The sequence below is a fragment of the Cupressus sempervirens genome, chromosome 6 (assembly GCF_028749045.1).
Source record: "Cupressus sempervirens isolate cs-2001-9-10 chromosome 6, ASM2874904v1, whole genome shotgun sequence".
Lineage (NCBI taxonomy): Eukaryota > Viridiplantae > Streptophyta > Pinopsida > Cupressales > Cupressaceae > Cupressus > Cupressus sempervirens.
Genome location: NC_143123.1, coordinates 415668197 through 415687701, shown reverse-complemented (window position 1 = coordinate 415687701; position 19505 = coordinate 415668197). Strand labels below are relative to the sequence as shown.

Sequence of the window (19505 nt, the reverse complement as noted above, 5' to 3'; positions counted from 1 at the left end):
TAATGGATGCTCACATGTAGGAAAGTGACACCTCACAACCATTCACCTAATAAGACATGCTTTATTAACCTAAGCGAGATTATTAAAAGTGTAAGAAAAACTTAGCAAAATAGAAAAAATAAAAAACTACACTAACAAGAAGTCCCTCTTATACTACATTTTTTGCCTCTCCAAGTGGGCCAACCTGCTTGGAGGAAAAAAAAATTTAAATTAGCCCCGTAATTAATGGCCCAGATTTAAATGCAACATTAAAATCACTTAGCCCATAGTGACATTAGCCCATTTAATTGCTAGTTTTGATCAAAATTTGTAAAATAGAAACAAAGTAAGCTTAAGAGATATCAAATTTTTTATTTAATAATGTTTTGGCAATTAATATATCATTAAAATCAAATTTAGCAAGCCAAAATCAATTTTTAATTCCAATTTACCAATTTCCTTTAACATTTCTAAAATCTTCTAGGCTAAATTTCAAACAAATTAATGAGATTTTGCAATTTAATCTAATTTCAATTTTGCAATACAATTTTAATTTTTTTTCTTTTTTTAAGCAAAAATTAATCCTTTTCTTAGCAGTCAAAATTCAAACTCCAATTTCAATTTCACTATCAAAATTTTCTTTTTTCACCAAAAAATTCAAGATTTTTCAAAATGACTAAATCTAAAAATTCATTTTGAAAATGCTCAAACTTATACTATTTTTTCAAATTTTCAAAAAATATATAAGTCCAAAATTTGTAATTTTCTCCTATAAAATATTATTTTAACCATTGAAAAATGTTGTTGTTTTTTAAATTCTATTTGGCCTAAGGATAAAATTACATGTTCCGAAAAAATCAAGTTTCGCACTGAATGAAAAATAAACCAAATCAAATCCCTCTTGACCCGAAGGCATCCAAGGTGTAAAATTTTCAAATAAAAAATCTTTAGACAACTCCAAAAAAATTGCTAAGGCAACCGAGAAAGGGGGTCCCCAAAAATTTTTGACCGACGGTGTGAAAACCTCACAACAAGATTGAGCATTGTGAATTTTACCACAGGTTGAAAGGAACTTCTACAGAAATGGTCAACATGACATTCTAAATTTCTCGGTCTTTGATGCCAGCAGTATACAGTGTCACAATGCTTATGAAACAGGAAAAAGAGATTGATAAAATGCTCTTTCTTCCTATCAAAAGAGTAGATTAAATTTTCCTGTTAAAATCAACTTGCATTAACTTTACATGTGAAACTTTACAGAATTGCATAAGCATTTACCGTTGGTTTCTCATATACATTGGCAGACTAGAAAGGAGAAACAAAAAACCTTCGAAGGTTTATAGATCAACTTTAATTTTGCATGGGCATGCAGACAGCCTATATAGTGATACACTGACTAGAGAAATCTTTTGCCATCAAACTCCATGTATACATTTCCCATGAGAGAAAATAGCCATCAAAAGTTAGCTGATAGCTAGTGAATACCAGGTAGCTGATGAGTTAGACAGGGCATCTTTCATATTTAGCTCAACTATGATGAGTTACCTGCAGTGGGTTAACAATTCCAAGATAGTAAAATTATAAAGGAACCCTACTTGACTTTCTGAAGGTTGATAAGAGTACTGGTGAAAAATGTTATTTACTCATTCAAATGTCCTTGGTGCGATGCAACACCACACCTGAAATAAATGCATATATATCATTAATACATGAGCAACACCACACCTGAAATAAACACATAAATACATGAAACTCTAAGAAATTCATTCATATTTTGCATAAGAAATTCTAACTGGTATGGACAGAGATCAAGAGTGAAAAAAAGCTGCAAATGACATAGCTTAGTTGAAATGTTGTACCAATGATTTGGACTGTGAAACACTTGCTTGTTTATGGCTTTTAATTTTAGTAGGAGTCACTGGTAATGTTGTACCAATGGCCGGAATGGTAGCAACTCCTGTAAGCTTCTCTTCCCTTTTCTTGTTAAATATATGAGTAAAATCGTCTGCAGATGTCGGATCCTTCTCATCCCACTCACCAAATTTGGGCAGAGGTGCAGTTCTGTCAGGCTACAATTCACAAGACGATCAAATATCAGCAATCCAGATGAATTGGACAAATATCCTGCATTTCTTGAATAAAGTACTATCATTTTTCACTAGGCTGCTAACATACACCAAACAAGAAGATGCCTTATAGTTGCAGGTTAAAATTCTCTCAGTTTACAAGATCTATGCTTTTATTGCAATTGACATTTAATCAATAAGATAGTATTGTTAGATAAGTTAACAGATTTTTGATGCATATTTAATCTGTGTACAATTAAATATGTTCATCTCAATATCAGAAACAGAGGGACATGAAATATGATTATATTTGATTCATATAAAAAATGTTTTGTTTTGGAATCGAAAAGGGCTCAAATATTTGAAATTTGTATGCATGAAGCTCGTGTAAGTAGTATGTATTCTCTTTAAATAATATGGTAATAATTCCACATCTTGAATTCTCAACTCAGTGAAACAAGCTAGTTATGCCCAATGAAGAACATTATGTGCGTGAACCATCACAGAAAATGAAAATATACAAGGATTTAGAAAAGCAGTCAATAAACATACTAATATATGATTGTGTACCTTAATACAGATGGCACATCTTGGAGTAATATGAGTCAAGCTAGCAATGCTGGGATCATTATGCATGCCAAATTTAAAGTGATGAGTTGGCTTTTCAGGAGGATAGGAGTTGCATCTCAGCTATATTCTAAGAGAATGTGCTAGCACACAATGCATGTGGAATGCCATGGTAATGTTCATTAACTTGGTGGAGGAGGCTAACTTAAAAATTATGATTAGTAAACCCCAACCAAGTTCCAAGAACCAATCGCCAAATAACATCAGATGCCAGCAGAATAGGATCCTTTGTTTGAAAATGTTGTGCTTACTAATATGCAAACGACAACAAACAAGATGGTACATAGGTTGGCTAGTAGTGCTCCCTTTACGTAAGTTGGATCAGATTTGAGTACCAAGCACATTAGAACTAGGTTAACCCATCAGATCTCTTCTTCTAATATTTCTTTCATATATATCGATGGGGTCATGTCAGAAGTTTCCTTAAAGACCCTAGGCTGAATTTTCCCCTGACCACACCACCTTAGGGACATCAAGTATCTCACGCTTACAAAATCCCAAGTATCAACCTGTCTTTTAAAGGAAGGAAGCTGGAATTTATGAGATCGCCAACAAGAAGGGACACAGAAAACTGATATGTCTTATGCTTCAAAGGATCCACATCAAATTTTGTCTTCAAGAAGGGAAAGAGGTATATCCGCACTAGAAATGGTCCAATATCAATGTATCATATTACTTGAAGCAAGCTTCCTTAATGGCAATTGGGGTTGTGAATAAAATGCATCACCTCCATGTCCTTCAATGACTCAGAAGCTGTCATGAGTTGTATATGTTCTCGTGTGCAACTGCTAGTCATTATGGAACATTGGCATGCTACTACCTTGCAATTGAATTACTAGATTTTTCGAATTCTCCCTACTCTTCTGCTCTCGGTTCAGTAATATCCATCAGTCGGTTCTCTGAATTCCATTTACTAGTATGGTCATGATAGTGGACATGGAAGAAGACTCCATCAAGCCGAAGCAGCTTCTACTGTCAGAAACAACCTTTCTTTAATGTTCAAATAAGAGGAAGATCTTGTCAATTGAGAGGAGGATCAATCTATTCCAAGAGATAGGAAGTTTATCTGGCAAGAAACAGAGAATTAGAGGAGCCTTAGGATGGATTGTCAACATGCATGGGTTTTGACATGCACCAGAAATGGATTTCTCATTCAAATCAGTGAATTTTGTAGCTAGAAGGCATGCTTATGATGTAATTAATTTGTGCAAAATTGATGCCACAGACTAGCATTGTGACAAAACATTGCTCTTCAAAGTTGAGCAATATCACCAATGCAAATGCAACTGCATATGTTCTCGCACTGCAAGGTAAGGTGGATGTCTTCCTGAATCCTGCATGAACATCTTGATAATCTAATCTTCAAAGGGAAGATTGAAAAGAACAATACTGAGCCAAGGTGGACTGAAACAGTGAGATCTTCTAGGATTTTTCATACAATCTCATGAACAGTCAACAAAAACATGCAAAGTTTGGCTGCAATGTTCTGCAAAGAGATGAAAACTTCACAGAAGTAGCCATTATGGTGGAAATCAATAAGTCTGGTGGGTTTATTATAAGAGAGGCAATCACTGAACACATTAGGCGGCAAAAGAGAGCTAATGATTGTAGATAATTTACAATGCCACCATGGATAGTGCGAGAGGTGTAAAAGTTGTGGAAAGGAGGTTCCTTACTCTCCTTTGCTACATATTTCAAGTGAATGGATTGTTCACAGTTCGATATAGTGAACAGATTTTCCAAGGGCCTCTCACTAGCCCTATGTAAAGGTGTGCAGTTCAATTTCTAAGCTTAGCAAATGGCACTCCTGCACACCCTATTGTTTTCTCATAATTACTTTAGATGTTTCATTGAGATGCTTGCAAAGCCACGCTGATCCCCTATGACATTGTCACCATTAAGTTGCATGATTTTCATTTCTTATTCTTGAGACCTCCACTTGGTTCAGGTTTCCACTAGGTTTTGGTGTCTCAACATGGGAACTACAAACTTTTTGTATATATTTTCTCAAACATTAATATGATTTCTTCTATCATTCACATAAATCACAGTATAAGAATAAGAATTTCAAAGGAATTCACATTAGATCGATTTCGATTTCACTCTATGATTTTAATAGAAACTATAGAGATGAAGTTATACAGAAATACCCTTCCATTCTTTCCAAACACTGTCTGACAGCCAGTTTATTGGAAAACATTTTGTATCAATGTAGGATTCTGTACATGCAGAAACTTTTTAGTTAATATTTTATATGCTATTTTGTATAAACACATATCATCTGTCCAGTGTATTAAGGTTATACAGGAGTAATGGACTAGAGTAATTTCGGATATGACGCGATATGGTAGGACTCATATAATGATAATCACTGTCTGAGGAGTGTCAGCATGGAAATATAACTATGTAAAGAATGTGTTTCATCTTAGAGTACAACAAAAGATGAAGAAAAGCACATACATATAAATAGAATGTTACATTTACTCAAGGTATCAACCAAACTAATTCTCCTATCAGCACACGAACCAAACAAACCAGCAAAATTCAAACGAAAGGTGGCCTCGTTTGCTTGAGAAATTTGTCAGTCTGGTTTTAAAAACAATTGCATGTATTATTAACCAACGAGGAATGGAGTTGGCATATATCAATGGCTAGCTGAAACAATGTTTGTGGAAGGTATAATTGTAATGTTTAATCAAATCATTTATAGATTTAAACAGAGTGGAGGGATTTACAGTTTCATGAGCTCTAGCATTTGCTGCACGCAACTTAGACCTTCCCGGTGTTGATGGTGAAGAAGTCCCTCCCTCTACTGAACTCCTCTCACATGATGATGAGGTTCCTTTGAGTTTATTCCCCAGTCTTCCTTGGTAATGGTGACGTAATGGGGACCGGTTCTGCCCGTGATGATGTTTGTCTCTGATACCAGGATGAGAACCACCATTCTCCCAATTTGCATGTAGTACCTGCCTTGGTGAATCAACAAGTGTTGGCTTCAAAGATCCACCACCATCAGTTGTGCTATGGTCTGCACATTGGTGAACATGCAGTTCAAATACGTTTCTTCTACCAGGAGATTCAGCACTTTTATAATGATAACTTGATGGAGATTCATATTGAACAAATTCTATACCTTCCCTGCCAGCCTGACTCCTATGCTGAGGCTTGGTAACATAGAGACTTCTCGTGTCTGAACTACTTCTTGTCGTTGGAGAAAATGGAGATTGCCTAGCAGGACTAGCACAGTCCTCCATATTTAATATTTTTTCAGGAAGTCCCTGAAATAATTTGTCAGGTTTCTGGACAGTGTCTGTAGATTTAGTATTCTTTTGTTAAACAACTGCTACATCAGAACTGCTGTTATCATTATGCCACTTATGTACTTTCGTATATAGGTCTTCCCTTGCTGCAAGTCAAAAATAAGAGGAGACTCTTACAAATAGTAAGTCAATGCAAGCGTGTAATTCCCTATCCATAGCTGCACACCACCTTATAAATAGCATATGCAGACATAATATATTTAAGTCACTTCTTATCTGGAGATCAAAGTTTATATAATGGTAATAGACTAGGAAGATGTTCCTAGAAAGTTAAAGGTAATCAGCATGACTAAACAATCCATTATCTATTTTGAACAGTACCTGAAAGTTTGGAATCTCCCAAAAGAAATCTGCCAAAATGTTGAAGGATCGTGTAAAAACACAAGTAGAAACTGATCCATGACAGTGTTCTTCCTCAACTCTTCTGTCCTCTAAACTGGCATATCTAATGAGACAAGGTTCAAAAGAAGTTTACACTGGAACTGTGTCAAGCACCTAATCTATCAGGATAGCATTCCAAGTTCCAACAAATGAAGTCAGATCAATACTAGCAGAGTATGGGATTGCTATAAAAACATTAATATATCTACAGATACCAAGTTCGGAGAATGAGACACAACATATTTAGATCTGTAAAAAAACTGTTTACCAAATTTCAATATTCTTCCTATTGTCAGATTGCAGTACTTTGGATGTATGTAAATTTAATAACAAAATTATTAATAGTACATTAAAATATTTTAAATGTTCACCTTAATAGTTAGCTAACAATTCTTAAATGATTACAATGCATAAATTATACACAGAAATCAATATCTAGCCCAATTTTTTAAATTTGAATTGCCTCTAGATGTAATGAAAGCATGGCCATTTGGAAGAACAGCTAACATGACCTGAATGAGGACTCCATGTTTCTTTACTATTACAAATCATATCAAAATCCGTAAATCAAAAAGATTCGCTGAAGATTTACTTCTAGCAGGGGTCACTTCGTCATTTCATGCTAATCCAAAATTTTGCATTTCGAGTATAATCTTGAAGAATGTGCTAGATAGGATTCTTTCCTAAGTACTCTCGGATCTGCAAAATACAAAAATAAGAACTGTGATTCAAATTATGTTTAGCATAAAGTTAAACAAAGTGTATCTTGAATAGGTTTTACATATCTTTACTTAAGTTGCACTGACAAAGAGGCCTAAGAGTGGATTCCAGGTCTGTTTTATATCCAAAACAATTTCACCAACAATGTAGTATGAGAGTGGCATTTGCTCAATGATAGGTAACCGTGGAAGTACATTGGTAGGATCGCACACTTATCATCATTCACTAGGGACAACTCTAAGCTAAATACTTCCTCGGCTGAACCTGGAAATGATACTAAATTATTGAATCAACTATGTTTTCACAATCAGCTTAATTATTTCTTACGCAATTATGATCTCTGTTATTTTAGTCTTTTTGGATAAGTGGGTGCCAAAACTGACTTCTACAGTTGTCAAACCTCTAAATGGGCCAAATATCCCCATTCCGGCTACGTCAAAACAATTCAACTACTTAAGGTCAATCACACAATAACATACAAACATAAGAAAATATGTTGTTTTTGTCTCCCGAAGATGATTTGAATACTCACATTGTTTCTATCAGCGTTCATGGTGAAGTACACAACAAACTATACAGCTATATTGATTCAATCAGAATTCAGGGCATACTCACAGCATGCGTATATATTTATTGATTCAATCTGGCTCCATGGTATACAGACAGCATTTGTATGCGTACATACGCAAAACAGAGACAAGAAATATGTTTACAGACAACAAAAATGAATGAAATGTTTCTCCTGAGGGACTCACCTCCATGTACATTTCCGTGATAGCTCAATGCAGCCGAGGTCCGAATGGATTTCTCCGCAACCAAATCTTAAAACAATTCTTCAAAAAGTCCAACCCATGCGAAAAGCTCTCCGCACTTCCATAGTAAGCTGCAGAAGTTCCAGTTGGGCAGCAATGCAGCGTGTTTACAGTCTTGCTTCAGATCAAATCTCAAACAACATGGTAATTTAAAACATGGTATGAGTTACCTAAATCTGTTATATAACAGAACCCACTTTCATATATTGCTGGAAAGTTCCTTCGAGGTAATAATAGATACCTGCCAACAAAGGGCTACAAATGAAAGTAGAATGAAGACTAAATTCAAACGAAATTCAACTGAAATTGGGCGCTGGTGAGAACAAACGGCAGCCGCCATTTGGGGGTGTGGGGAATCCAACCGATAGCTTTTCAGAAAAGAATGATTAAATCTGTAATGATCTGCAATACCAAAAAATTATGGGACCCATGTGGGACTATGGTCTACTAAAGTCCAAGCTGTTGATTTAGTTTGAAATTTGTGGCCTGTTTGTGGCACTTCCATGCACCGCCTTTCAACGCCACTGTTTGACTGGACATGACGCCAAACCCTTTAAAGCATGTGGATTTTCTCCATTGAAGTCTTTACATCCTAACAGAAGAAGTGGGACCGAAATGCATTATAGAAGGGAGATAGTAAAGTCGGCAATTACTGTTTCCAGTTTTTTATTTGCTTGGACGGCAATCACTGCCGAGGGAGTTAATGTTGCTGGAATCATGTTATGTTTTAGTTGCAGGTTAACATCATGGAATTGAATTGAAAGCAAAGCTATTAATAAGGTTGTCCCCATTTTAGGGAATATGAAGATACAATTTGGGTGGGCAATATTTTTTTCCAATTTTTCTTCTCCTTTATGTTTGCTTTTAGGTCAATTTCTTGCGAAACTTCTAATTGGCCCTCTGGGAATTCATATGATCAAAATTCACCTCCCACCATGATGCTAAATATTTACAAATGATGAAAACAGGAGCAAACCTTTCAAATTGCAACATTAATGATGAAAAAAGAAGCAGACCTTTCAAATTGCAACGTCAATTATAGGGTTTTGAATTATACAAAATGCCTTCATGCTGCTCTGCTCCAAGTCCAGCTAATACCCACTTTGATATGTTGAAATTTCAATGAGCAATTAAGTCGTGTGTTTCCCAGACAATTCTTTCTCTTCGCCATTATGAGGGACGGGGGGTCACAGAGCTTTCAGAAAGAAGCAATGTTATTTTTAATTATTTTAAAAGTGCTCGTTTTTAGGAAAAACGAGTTTGCGTTCTATCAAAGAATGGGACAGAATACTGTGAGCTCGATATATTAAGATAATTTCTGGTGCCCAACATATGTTATTGACAGTAATTAACAGAATTTGAGTGCCCACTGATAACAGTTTCGAGAATGATGATCTATGTTCGTTATATCACAGATATAATGCGTATCTTTTTCTTATAAACCTGGAAAACATAGTTAAGTAATCGTAGAGATTGTTTATAATTTGCAAGGTGTTTTACACCCTAAAACAACCCATCAGTTGTATAAATGTACCTCGTGTAGTGATATGGGAAAATGTAAATGCCCGCAAAAATTGCAGGCATCTTCAAAGTATTTATGGTTTCCTCGTTTGGGTTGGAATTATGTGTTTATTTAATGTGCTTATTCATTTATATTTTTCATAATTGGAAGCTGCGACCTATTTTGGCTACTTCGCGTGCAAATTAAGTTAATTAATTGATAGGCTTTTAACGTGGGATTGTTCTTGTATTTTTTTTTTTTGGGAAAAATTGTCTCGCGATTTATTTTAAAAGTTACAAAACTAATTTTAGAAAATCACAAAATCATTTTGCAAATGTTATAATATTTGATAAGTAGGAGATAATTTCCACAGCAAGTCAAATTGTGATATTGCTATGAGGATTTTACCGTGTGATTTTGATTCAAACTCATTGACCCATGTTTCATGAGTAGTGATTCAACATAAATCCATCTCTCATGAGAATAAATGGAAATTGGATCTAGGTGATGCTCACATATTATTTGAAAATGATGTTCAACATTTATTTGAAAAACTCTTCTTATCTATTTTTTTATTCATTAAAATAATGTATTATTAATTATCTTTTTAATTTATTACTAATTATCCTTTCTATTAATAAATTTAAAAATTAAAATAAATAGAGAATGAATCAAATTTATTGTATAAAATCTAAAATTTATATTTCTTAGGAAAAAAAATGTATTACTCAAATAAAGTATAAAAAATATAACTAAAATGATAGTATTAACAAGTTTATTTTTTATAAAATTTAATTTTTCTTTTAGCAATAAAACAAAAAATAATAATTTTTATCTATTTTTTAATTAATTAAAATAATCATTATAAATTTACTTTTTAATTAATTAAAAAAAAAAAATCCTCTAGTGAATAAAATAGAGAGTATAAATGCAATAATAATATAAAGAGAACAAATTATAATATTGTTTATATTAAAAAAAAAAAATCTCCATATTTTGTATTTTCATAAAACACAAATATTACTTATTTATTTAATTTAAAAAATCATATATTGAAGTTAAGATTACTTTTAATATTAAAAAGTTTTTTATTTTCATAAAGAAATCTTTTATTTAATTAATTAAAAAAAGTTACATACAAATTAAGAAAAACACTATTCATAAATCTTTATAATAAAAAATAAACTAGAATTTCAATTAATTGAAAAAATTATAATTTAATTTTTTTTTATGATAATAAAACCTAAAAAAGTCATTTTATCTATTTTTTATTAACTAAAATAACAATAAAATTAGTTTTCTTTATAAAATAAAAAATTTCATGATTGAGATAAACTATAATAACATGTTCAAGCTGGAGTAGTACTAGGATGAGTGACCTCCCAGGAAGTCCTGGTGCTTAACCTTTGTGAGCATCACCTAGATCCAATGAATGTTAAGGGTTCCATTTATTCTCGTGAGAGATAGATTCGTGTTGAATCACTACTCATAAACCATGGGCCAATGAGTTTGACTCAAAAATTACATAGTTTAATCCTAATAGCAATATCGCAATTTGACTTACTATGGAAAGTATCTCCTACTTATCAATTGATGAGCTTAAGGGGCTTCCTAATGAATGATTCATAAGGCACAACACTTGGCAAAGGTTTTGCAAATGGGCTTGCAAGCAGAGTAGGTTTAACCATGGAGGGAACTTCGTAGTTAAGCATGCTCAAGTTGGAGTAGTATTGAGATGGTTGCCCTCCTAGGATGTCCTGGTGCTTCACCTCTATGAGTATCACCTAGATCCAATGAGTGCTAAGGGTTCCATTTATTCTCATGAGAGATGTATTCGTGTTAAATCACTACTCATAAACCATGGGTCAATGAGTTTGACTCAGAAATTACATAGTTAAATCCTGATAGCAATATCACAATTTGACTTGCTGGGAAAACTATCTCCTACTTATTAATTAATGAGCCTAAGGGTCTTCCTAATGAATGGTTCATAAGGCACAACACTTGGTGAAGGTTTTACAAATGGGGTTGCAAGTAGAGTGGGTTTAACCATGGAGGGAACTTTGTAGTTAAACATGCTCAAGCTGGAGTAGTACTGGGATGGGTGACCTATTGGAAAGTCTCAATGCTTCACCTCGGTGAGCATCACCTAGATCCAATGAGTGCTAAGGGCTCCATTTATTCTCATGAGGGATGGATTTGTGTTGAATCACTACTCATGGACCATGGGTCAATGAGTTTTACTCAAAAATTACACAGTTAGATCCTGATAGCAATATTAGAATTTGACTTGCTATGGAAATTATCTCCTACTTATAATAAGCTTCTTAACTCTATAGACTAATAATTGAAATATTCATTACATTTTTTTAGTAATTAAAAATAATAATATACTAAAATGATTAAAATATACAAAATATAAATACAATGATAATATCTTCATATTTAAAATAAGTAAATTATAATAATTTCTTCAAAATTTATATACTAAATTTTAGATTATTTTAATATTAAAAATTAGACAAATAGTTTCTCAATGTTTTTATTTTAATAAAAAATTAATATCATCTATTTAATTAATTAAAAAGGTTTATATACTAAAATTAAGATTACTTTTTATATTCAAAATTAATTAAAAAATTTAAATATATTTTATTAAAAAAGCATAGTATGCATTTAATTAATTAAAAAACCTACATAAAACTTTGTTATCCAATGCTCTCCAATTTCTCTTTGTTCAACTCTTATTTTGTGTGTTCCTTATATTGAACTATTTTCAATTAAGTCATTCAATATTTTTGTTGGTGGACTAGAAAGTCCCTATTTCAAGGGTATAATGTATGTTTTATACTTTATCTACTCTCTTTTAATTTTAGGTTATGGAAAACAATCAATTACCTCACCAAGTATAGACATTTCAAGCAATGACTATGACAAGGATGTCCCAACATTGACTGCAATGTCAACATCTGTGAATTGGAGGGGAAGTGACCAAAACAATATTATGATTTTGTCAAATATCTTTATAGCAATTTGCACTGATATATGTGACAATGTCACTTAAATAAGTGAGGATGCAAATGATGTACAACATGTTGAAATTACCACTATAGGAGAAGCATTGAACCAATTCCACATTACAAGTGAAAAATTGGAAGCATTTTACTATCTCATGTGCAAGTTAGCTTACAAAAAGTACTACAACATGGGCAATGCATCATAAATTAAGTATGTATTCTACAAGCTTCTTTGATGAATCTAATGTCATCAAAGTATACATATATGGTTTAGTGTTTTTCAATGAATTTCGTAGTTTGTTGGATGTTGTAAATAAGTGAACTTTCACAATAGTCTATTTTATTTTGAGTGCTTTCCCTTTTGCCTTTACTTCAAGATTCATGAACTATATTCCAAACGTGATTTTGACTTGTAAAGGGTTTCAAAGTCCTTTCAAAACTTGATAGCTAGATTTATTGCAAAATATATATATTTCTTTTTCGATATAGATTATGATGAGTCCATACAACTAGTGTGTTTCTACTAACAATATACATGTGTGGATTTATAAAACATTTAATACTCACTTTTAAATATAACTCAAAATATTTTCCAATATTCAATTTGAAATATTCTAGAAAGGCTTGAAATTTTTGAACAATTGTGTTCTAATGGTTGAGTATTATTGAAACCATAAGAAAATAAGAAGAATCATGTATTCTTTAAAGAGTGGAAGTTCTTGATAGATATGAATGTGTAAATTGATGGTCATTATTATCTTTTTGGTGTTAATCAGGTAATGTCATGATATGCCTTAAAAAGTTACATGGATTGTAAGAGGGGGCATCAAATTAAGAATATTTGCATTGTTTTTGACCTATTGAATCTGGTTAAGTAGTTGAATAATCTCATTTGACTAGTTATAAGTCAGTAACTATCCAAAATTTGAGAATGTCAAGATCTCTCAAAATATGGTGTTTTCAAATTTACAAACAAAACAAAATCGATTGTACATAATAAAGGGTAGGATGCTATAATATTATGAAAAAATGAGGTTTGATGTAAAAGAAGAAGAAATGATGCAAGGTTGGGTGCATGATCTAAGAAGAGAGTGCATGAATGTTTGTGTAGGAAGGAAAATTAATGAATCATCTTTGTGATTATATAATGCTGACCCTAAAACCAATCAACCTTTCTCATGCCAAATTGTGTAAGAAAATGTGAATTTCATGTGCATTGGAGAAAAGTAGACAGAGAATTCCATTGGGCAGTCTCCAAAGTATCAAATATAATCAAAATCTCAATTCCCAAATTCTAATAAATCTAGCATTAGCTATAAAAAAAAACCCAATTGATATCTAACAAGAAGGTAACTATCCATTGTAAAATCTAGCAAAAAGACAAAGTACTCTTTTATTGCTATATATTTGCATCAAGTATCCTATGTCTTTCCTTTGGTGCATCTTATCCAAGCTCATCATCATGAATAGGGGAATGGGTAGTACTTGATTTATCTACAACCACGTCCCTGCCAAAATTCTACCCAACAAAAATATTCAAATATGGAATGGGAGGATGAACATGAGAAAATCTTTCATTATCAGCATGGCCATGTTCTAAAATGATCAATAGAGCATTAACCTTTTTTTGAATTAGCAGGACTATGTCATCTTAAAGTATCCTTCCATTACACTATAGAGTATGCTTCACATGTCTGAAGTTTTTTCTTTCTAAAGATTCCTTACATACTATCACTAACTAATACATAAGCATGCCAAATTAGGACTTTATGCTCTCCAAACTACAAAAGATATGTATTTGATAGTGTCACAAGAGATTGATCTTAGTTTTTATTAGGTTCTTATTTGTGTGTGTTATTAACAATTCTCAATGTAGTTGTTTTGGTTTTGCATTGTGCATATTTTGTAAGGTTTATCAAAATTTTACTTGCATTTGATTGCCACCATCTTGTCTATAAATTATTTACAATGTGACAACTATATTAAACTTGCACCATAGTTTTTCGTAGGTGTATGCGACACGTAGATATGTTTTTCCATCACATGAAGTAATTATGAAAAGTCACCCACGACTACGACACTACTGCCCCAAAAGAAAAGATGTTGATTTTGGGGTATTGCTTCCTAGAGTTGACTATCAATTTTTAGAGGCCTAGATTTTTGTTTAGTCAACTCTTTAGGAGGCTTTTTCTTTTTCTTCCAAGAGATTGCTTGTACGAAGCTCATTTATTTCTCTACTCTCTTCTCCACCATATAGTGGTGGGATTCAACATCCTTCCAACATGTCACTATCTTTCACATTCTCCCCTTATTGCATTTGGGTACGATATATCCAGTATAAAAATAAACTCTACATCTTGTTGAGCAATCATTTTACACGATGCTTAATGACAGAAATCCTTTCAGATCTCTCTCTTGAAAAGCTAATCAATGACCAATTCCAAGGTTTAACTCAATTGAATATAAATGTGAATGTTTACAAGGAAGCCTTTGCTAGTATCCACCAATCTGTACATCTTTGTTGAAATGTAACCACAAAAGAGATATATTTTTGTATTTTCTATTTTATGATGAATGCAATTTCTAACCAATGCAACTATATGAATTCCTACTTTAACCAAGTGTTTTGAAAAGAAAATAATGAAGATAGAGTAACAAGATATTTGAAGAAAAATGTTGAAAGGGAAATTCCTTAGGGACATAAGCCAAAGTAACAACACATCTATAGATTAAATTATCAAAAGGATTTGTTAGGAAACAAATGAAATTAGGAGCAATACTTCCTCAACTTGGCTGATATAATCATCGATGAGAACTTCAATAAAAATTTGAAATATGTTTCATGTTTCATCAAATCATGAGGCCATGGAAAGTGTGCTCACATGAGACAAAACACTATGTAAGAACAATAGTGATCCTTTTTCCAACTTGTTGAAACAACAAAATTTGTTAACACAAGGCAAACACTAGAATTAAAAGATTGCACAATTATAACAATGCAATAAAACCATTAGCTTCATTATTATTCATGAACGTGCATTCACAAAAATAACACACTCTGACAAGGTTTACTACACTCACAATTGAGAGCACCAATAGCATTTATTATTGCATCAAAAAAATCGGCCTTGAATACATATTACATCCATGTATTTAAAAGAAATCATCTCCTCCCTTTGTGTTAGGAGTGAGAGCTCTTCTAATGCAACTTTTGCTAAAATACTAATAAAATAAAGTTATTTACATACAAACTAACTCTCTAAATCGTGCTAAGTAGGTCTCTACCCTTGTTTATATCAATTAATGGGTGCCTAAGCCTTTACATGACTTCCAATAATAAAAGAAGAACAAGATAATAAGATAGAAGCCATGAGATGATTTGGGAATCACCAAGAGCTCTAAAAAGGGAAGCTTGACCTTCTTTAGGTGTCTTTGGGAGTTGAAATGCCATCAAAACATGTTTCTAATGCATGGAATGTTCTAAAATAGAAACTGGAAGTTAACTGTCAGTGCACTGCTTCTTCTTGAGAATTGTCAATGCAACTCTTGATTTGGCACACCTTGCAAAAAGTGCACCTTGGAAAACAGCACCTTGGAAAAGCTCACCTTCAAAAAATGCACCTTGGTGACAGGACCCAAAAATCCAAAAATTCTTCTAAGTGTCAAAACTTGATTTCAAACATCTAGGTTTTCTTCTCCTTTATACCAAAATGATGTTTGGATGCTTGCTTTTGAATTTCACTATTATCTCTTCGAACTATCTATTGGTAGTTACTTAGTTATATTCTCGTATCAAGGAAATAATCTAGCTTAGAATCTAGTTCTAAGAATGCTTGTCTGACATCATCTTCAAACAAATCTAATTCAGATGAATTCCTAAGTTGTTGAGTTATTGTTTGCATTAAGGAAATTTTAGTCCTTAACTCATCTTCAAAAAATCTCAAGGCTAGCGATGTTGTTGTATTTGTTCACTTCCAAAAATTTCTCTTGAGCCTTAATCTTTATCCGCTGAATATCTTTGTATAGTCCTTCCATGAATTTATTCCCTGAAGATATCTTCTTTATCCAATCATCTAACTTATCTAACTCCTCTGATGAATAAATCTCCATTATCATCTAGTATCTTTTCCCTTTGATATATTTTAGCGCTTGCAAATCATTGGCCCAAGTATGTACTTCATCCATCAACCCAAAATCTTGGTTTATAATGTTAACCAATTTGTTGAAATTAGTCTAGATGTTGTGTAGAAAGTTCAAATTACCTTGTATTATGTACACTTCTCTTTCCTAAAAAATGTGATGCCATTTCTGATAAGCGTTCAAAGTTGAATCCAAAGGTTGCCCCATCTCCTTTCTATCCAATGCGGCTCCCAAACTAATCTCAAGACTATCTTGGTCTATAGGACCTACTTTTTCATTCAACTATCCCCTCAATAATTCATTATGTTTCTTCATTATTAAAATCCTTGACTCATCCTTATCGAGGTTTGCAAAAACCTACTTGAGACTTGTGGTGATCAAATTTTTTGCAATATCCACCATGGGCTTTACTAGTATTATCTCCTTCATTTGATAATACTTAGGAGTTAATTCCTCTATATTTGTGTAAAGGGGAAGAATGACAATATGTGCCATTAGATCCTGATCTTGATTCTTCATTATGAAGGCCAATGTTTTGCATCACCCTTAGGTGGCTTAGGCTTCTTGATTTCTTTTAAAAATTCTATCACGCCTTCCTCTACTATCAATTCTATCCACCTCTTCTGCTTGAAAAATACTTCCTTTTTGAGCCATGATGGCCTTGTCCCCATTGGTTACATGTACCATACTCAAGAGGTAAGTTATGATGCAAGTTCCTTTCCCTTATCACTCCTTTTTGGAGTCTTCTCATGTCGAGGAAGAACTTCAAAGTGAGCTTCTTTGTCATGTTGGGTTAGGGACCTAGCCTTGGTATTAGGTGGAGCTTGCTACCTTTCTTCTACTATTTTCCCTTCCTCAGATACTTCATCAGCATGCAATTGCACATATTCTCCTTCCTTTAGAGTTTAACTCTCAAGTTCAACCATCAGAGGAGGAAGGGCCACTAATCCTTGATCCATTAATTTTGGCATATCCTACGTTGGTGGAGGAGGAACACCAAGAGGTTTTGGTGGCATAGGAGGTAGTTTATTCCAATCTACTCCTAATGGGTCATTCTGAGGATTATCCTGTTGTGATGTGGAGCCTAATTAGACTCAAAGGTTTATTCACTATGGTTTCCCTCTAGATTATTTCTAATGGGGTTTGGGGGTAGTGCCCCCAAGATGGGGCCAAGAGGCAGCACCCCAGGTGCACTTCTTGTCATAGTACAGGGTGGGGTCAAGGAGAAATGCTCTCGTGGGGGTTTTCAGGGGCAGCACCCCTGAAGCCAAAAATGACCTTATATTGTAAAAAGCATCGACAACTATTTTTATATTATTCTAGCCCTAATTTTGTAAGAAAAAAAAATTGTATAAAAAGGCTTAGGGTTAGGGATATTGTTGGAAATAGAGATGGAGTAACTGAGAGGGGAGGGGTGAATCAGTTATCACAAAAATAAATCCACAGATCCTTGGATGTCTTAAAACAAAGTTGTTGCTAACACTGGGTAACCACACAAATAAATGCTAAAACTTGATAGATGTTCTGTTAACTTATTAAGCATTTAAAGTCATTAACATGCATGCATAAAGAAATAATCATAAACACAAGAGACACCAGATTTAACATGGAAACCCAATTTGGGAAAAACCACCAAGTAACTAGTTACTAATTTTCACTCTTCTGAAGTGAGCCCTGTTAGGAGCCAACCCTTTTAAAGGTTACAAAACACACTATTAGGTGTGACCTTGTTAGAGGATTTAATCACCCTGTTAAAAGTGGCCTTGTCAGAGGTCTTTAAAACAATTCAACTAAATTGTCACCTTGTTAGAGGATTTATAAAATGGCTGTCAAACCAACTCTATTAAGAGGTTTTGAATCACTATTACAATGATTAGAAATCAACAATGAAGTGATCTGAAATATATGCAACTTATCTTTGCTGAATACAAATCTCTATTCTGCTTCACTAGATCCTTACTAATCGAACACAACTTTGTAGCTCCATGAGGATATCTAATCCTTCCTCAACATTCGCTCATATATCCGCTCATTCATACATTCGCACTCTTATGCATCCACACTCTTACATCTTATGAATTCACAACTTGACCTTTTATATATACCTTTCAGATTGTCAAGTCAACTCAATTACAAGTTACAACAACTGAAAAACATTAAATCAGTTAGTTCCACAAGACAATTAAACTTAATTCTTTAGAACAATAAAATTCTTTGTTGTCCGACCCAGCTCGGTGACCATTTCTCCAGAATGGTATCCCCAGTGTTAACCAAGTGAAGCTTGGTAAATATTGAAAACCTTGCAACTTTCTTTGGAGACCGAGTTAACTCGGTAAACACTGACCTTCCTTCATTTACCAAGTTAGCTCGGTAAAAGCTAACCTTCCTTCGCTTACTGAGTGAGCTTGGTAAAAGCTAACTTTCTCTTTGATGATCGAGTGAACTCGGTAAACATTGACTTTCCCTTTGTTAACCTTGGGAGCTCGGTTAATATTGATTTTCTACTACAAGATCCTTTGATGCCCGAGTGAGCTCGGTAAGAGCTAACTTATTGTGTAATGAACAGGAACATTCGGTAGACACTGTAAATTGCTTTGTCGATCGTCTGAGCTCGGTAGACTCTATCTGATGGCTGATATGACATTTGTGTAACATCAAAGACAATACACAATTAACAATTATATCCAACATTTTCATAATGTGTGATGCAAACATTGGTTCTTGCGGCAGTATTAAGTTGTAAGGGATTGCATATTGTAATTAGGTTGTAATCACTAGATCATAATAATATTGGACTTGTTGTTGGTTGATGTAGCCCAAGGATTGGGTGAACCACGTTAAATCTTGGTGTCTTGTGTTCTCTTATGTGCAATCTATTATTTTTTGATATTTTTTATATTTGCATATAACTGTTATTTTTGTTTGAGGTTAATCCTAACAAG

The 19505-nt window shown here is 33.5% G+C and overlaps 1 protein-coding gene across 9 annotated transcripts; it reads right to left on the bottom strand.

The window, feature by feature from the left end:
• Positions 1-1189: 1189 nt before the first annotated feature.
• LOC149552831 (uncharacterized) lies at positions 1190-9468 on the bottom strand. 9 transcript variants are annotated; one of them, XM_089788365.1, is made up of 8 exons: positions 8076-9468; positions 7849-7976; positions 6966-7072; positions 6314-6437; positions 5806-6078; positions 5408-5700; positions 1839-2048; positions 1190-1658 (listed from the first exon to the last, which is right to left on the bottom strand). In XM_089788365.1, the coding sequence occupies exons 5-8, from the start codon at positions 5924-5926 to the stop codon at positions 1623-1625; spliced, it is 660 nt and encodes a 219-aa protein (XP_089644491.1). In that variant the 5' UTR covers positions 5927-6078; positions 6314-6437; positions 6966-7072; positions 7849-7976; positions 8076-9468; the 3' UTR covers positions 1190-1622. The 9 variants fall into 9 exon arrangements, with proteins under 9 accessions (XP_089644491.1, XP_089644493.1, XP_089644494.1 ...); XM_089788367.1 differs by having other exon boundaries at positions 6314-6492; positions 7849-9228; XM_089788368.1 differs by lacking the exon at positions 6966-7072 and having other exon boundaries at positions 6314-6487; positions 8076-9228.
• Positions 9469-19505: the final 10037 nt, after the last annotated feature.

Coding starts and splice junctions, on each gene's coding strand:
- LOC149552831 (XM_089788365.1), bottom strand. CDS start 5,926: ATGGAGGACTGTGCTAGTCCTGCTAGGCAATCTCCATTTTCTCCAACG. Junction 2,049..5,407: donor ATGCTAGAGCTCATGAAACT/GTAAATCCCTCC, acceptor TGTGAATTGTAG/CCTGACAGAACTGCACCTCT. Junction 1,659..1,838: donor TTTCACAGTCCAAATCATTG/GTACAACATTTC, acceptor CATTTATTTCAG/GTGTGGTGTTGCATCGCACC.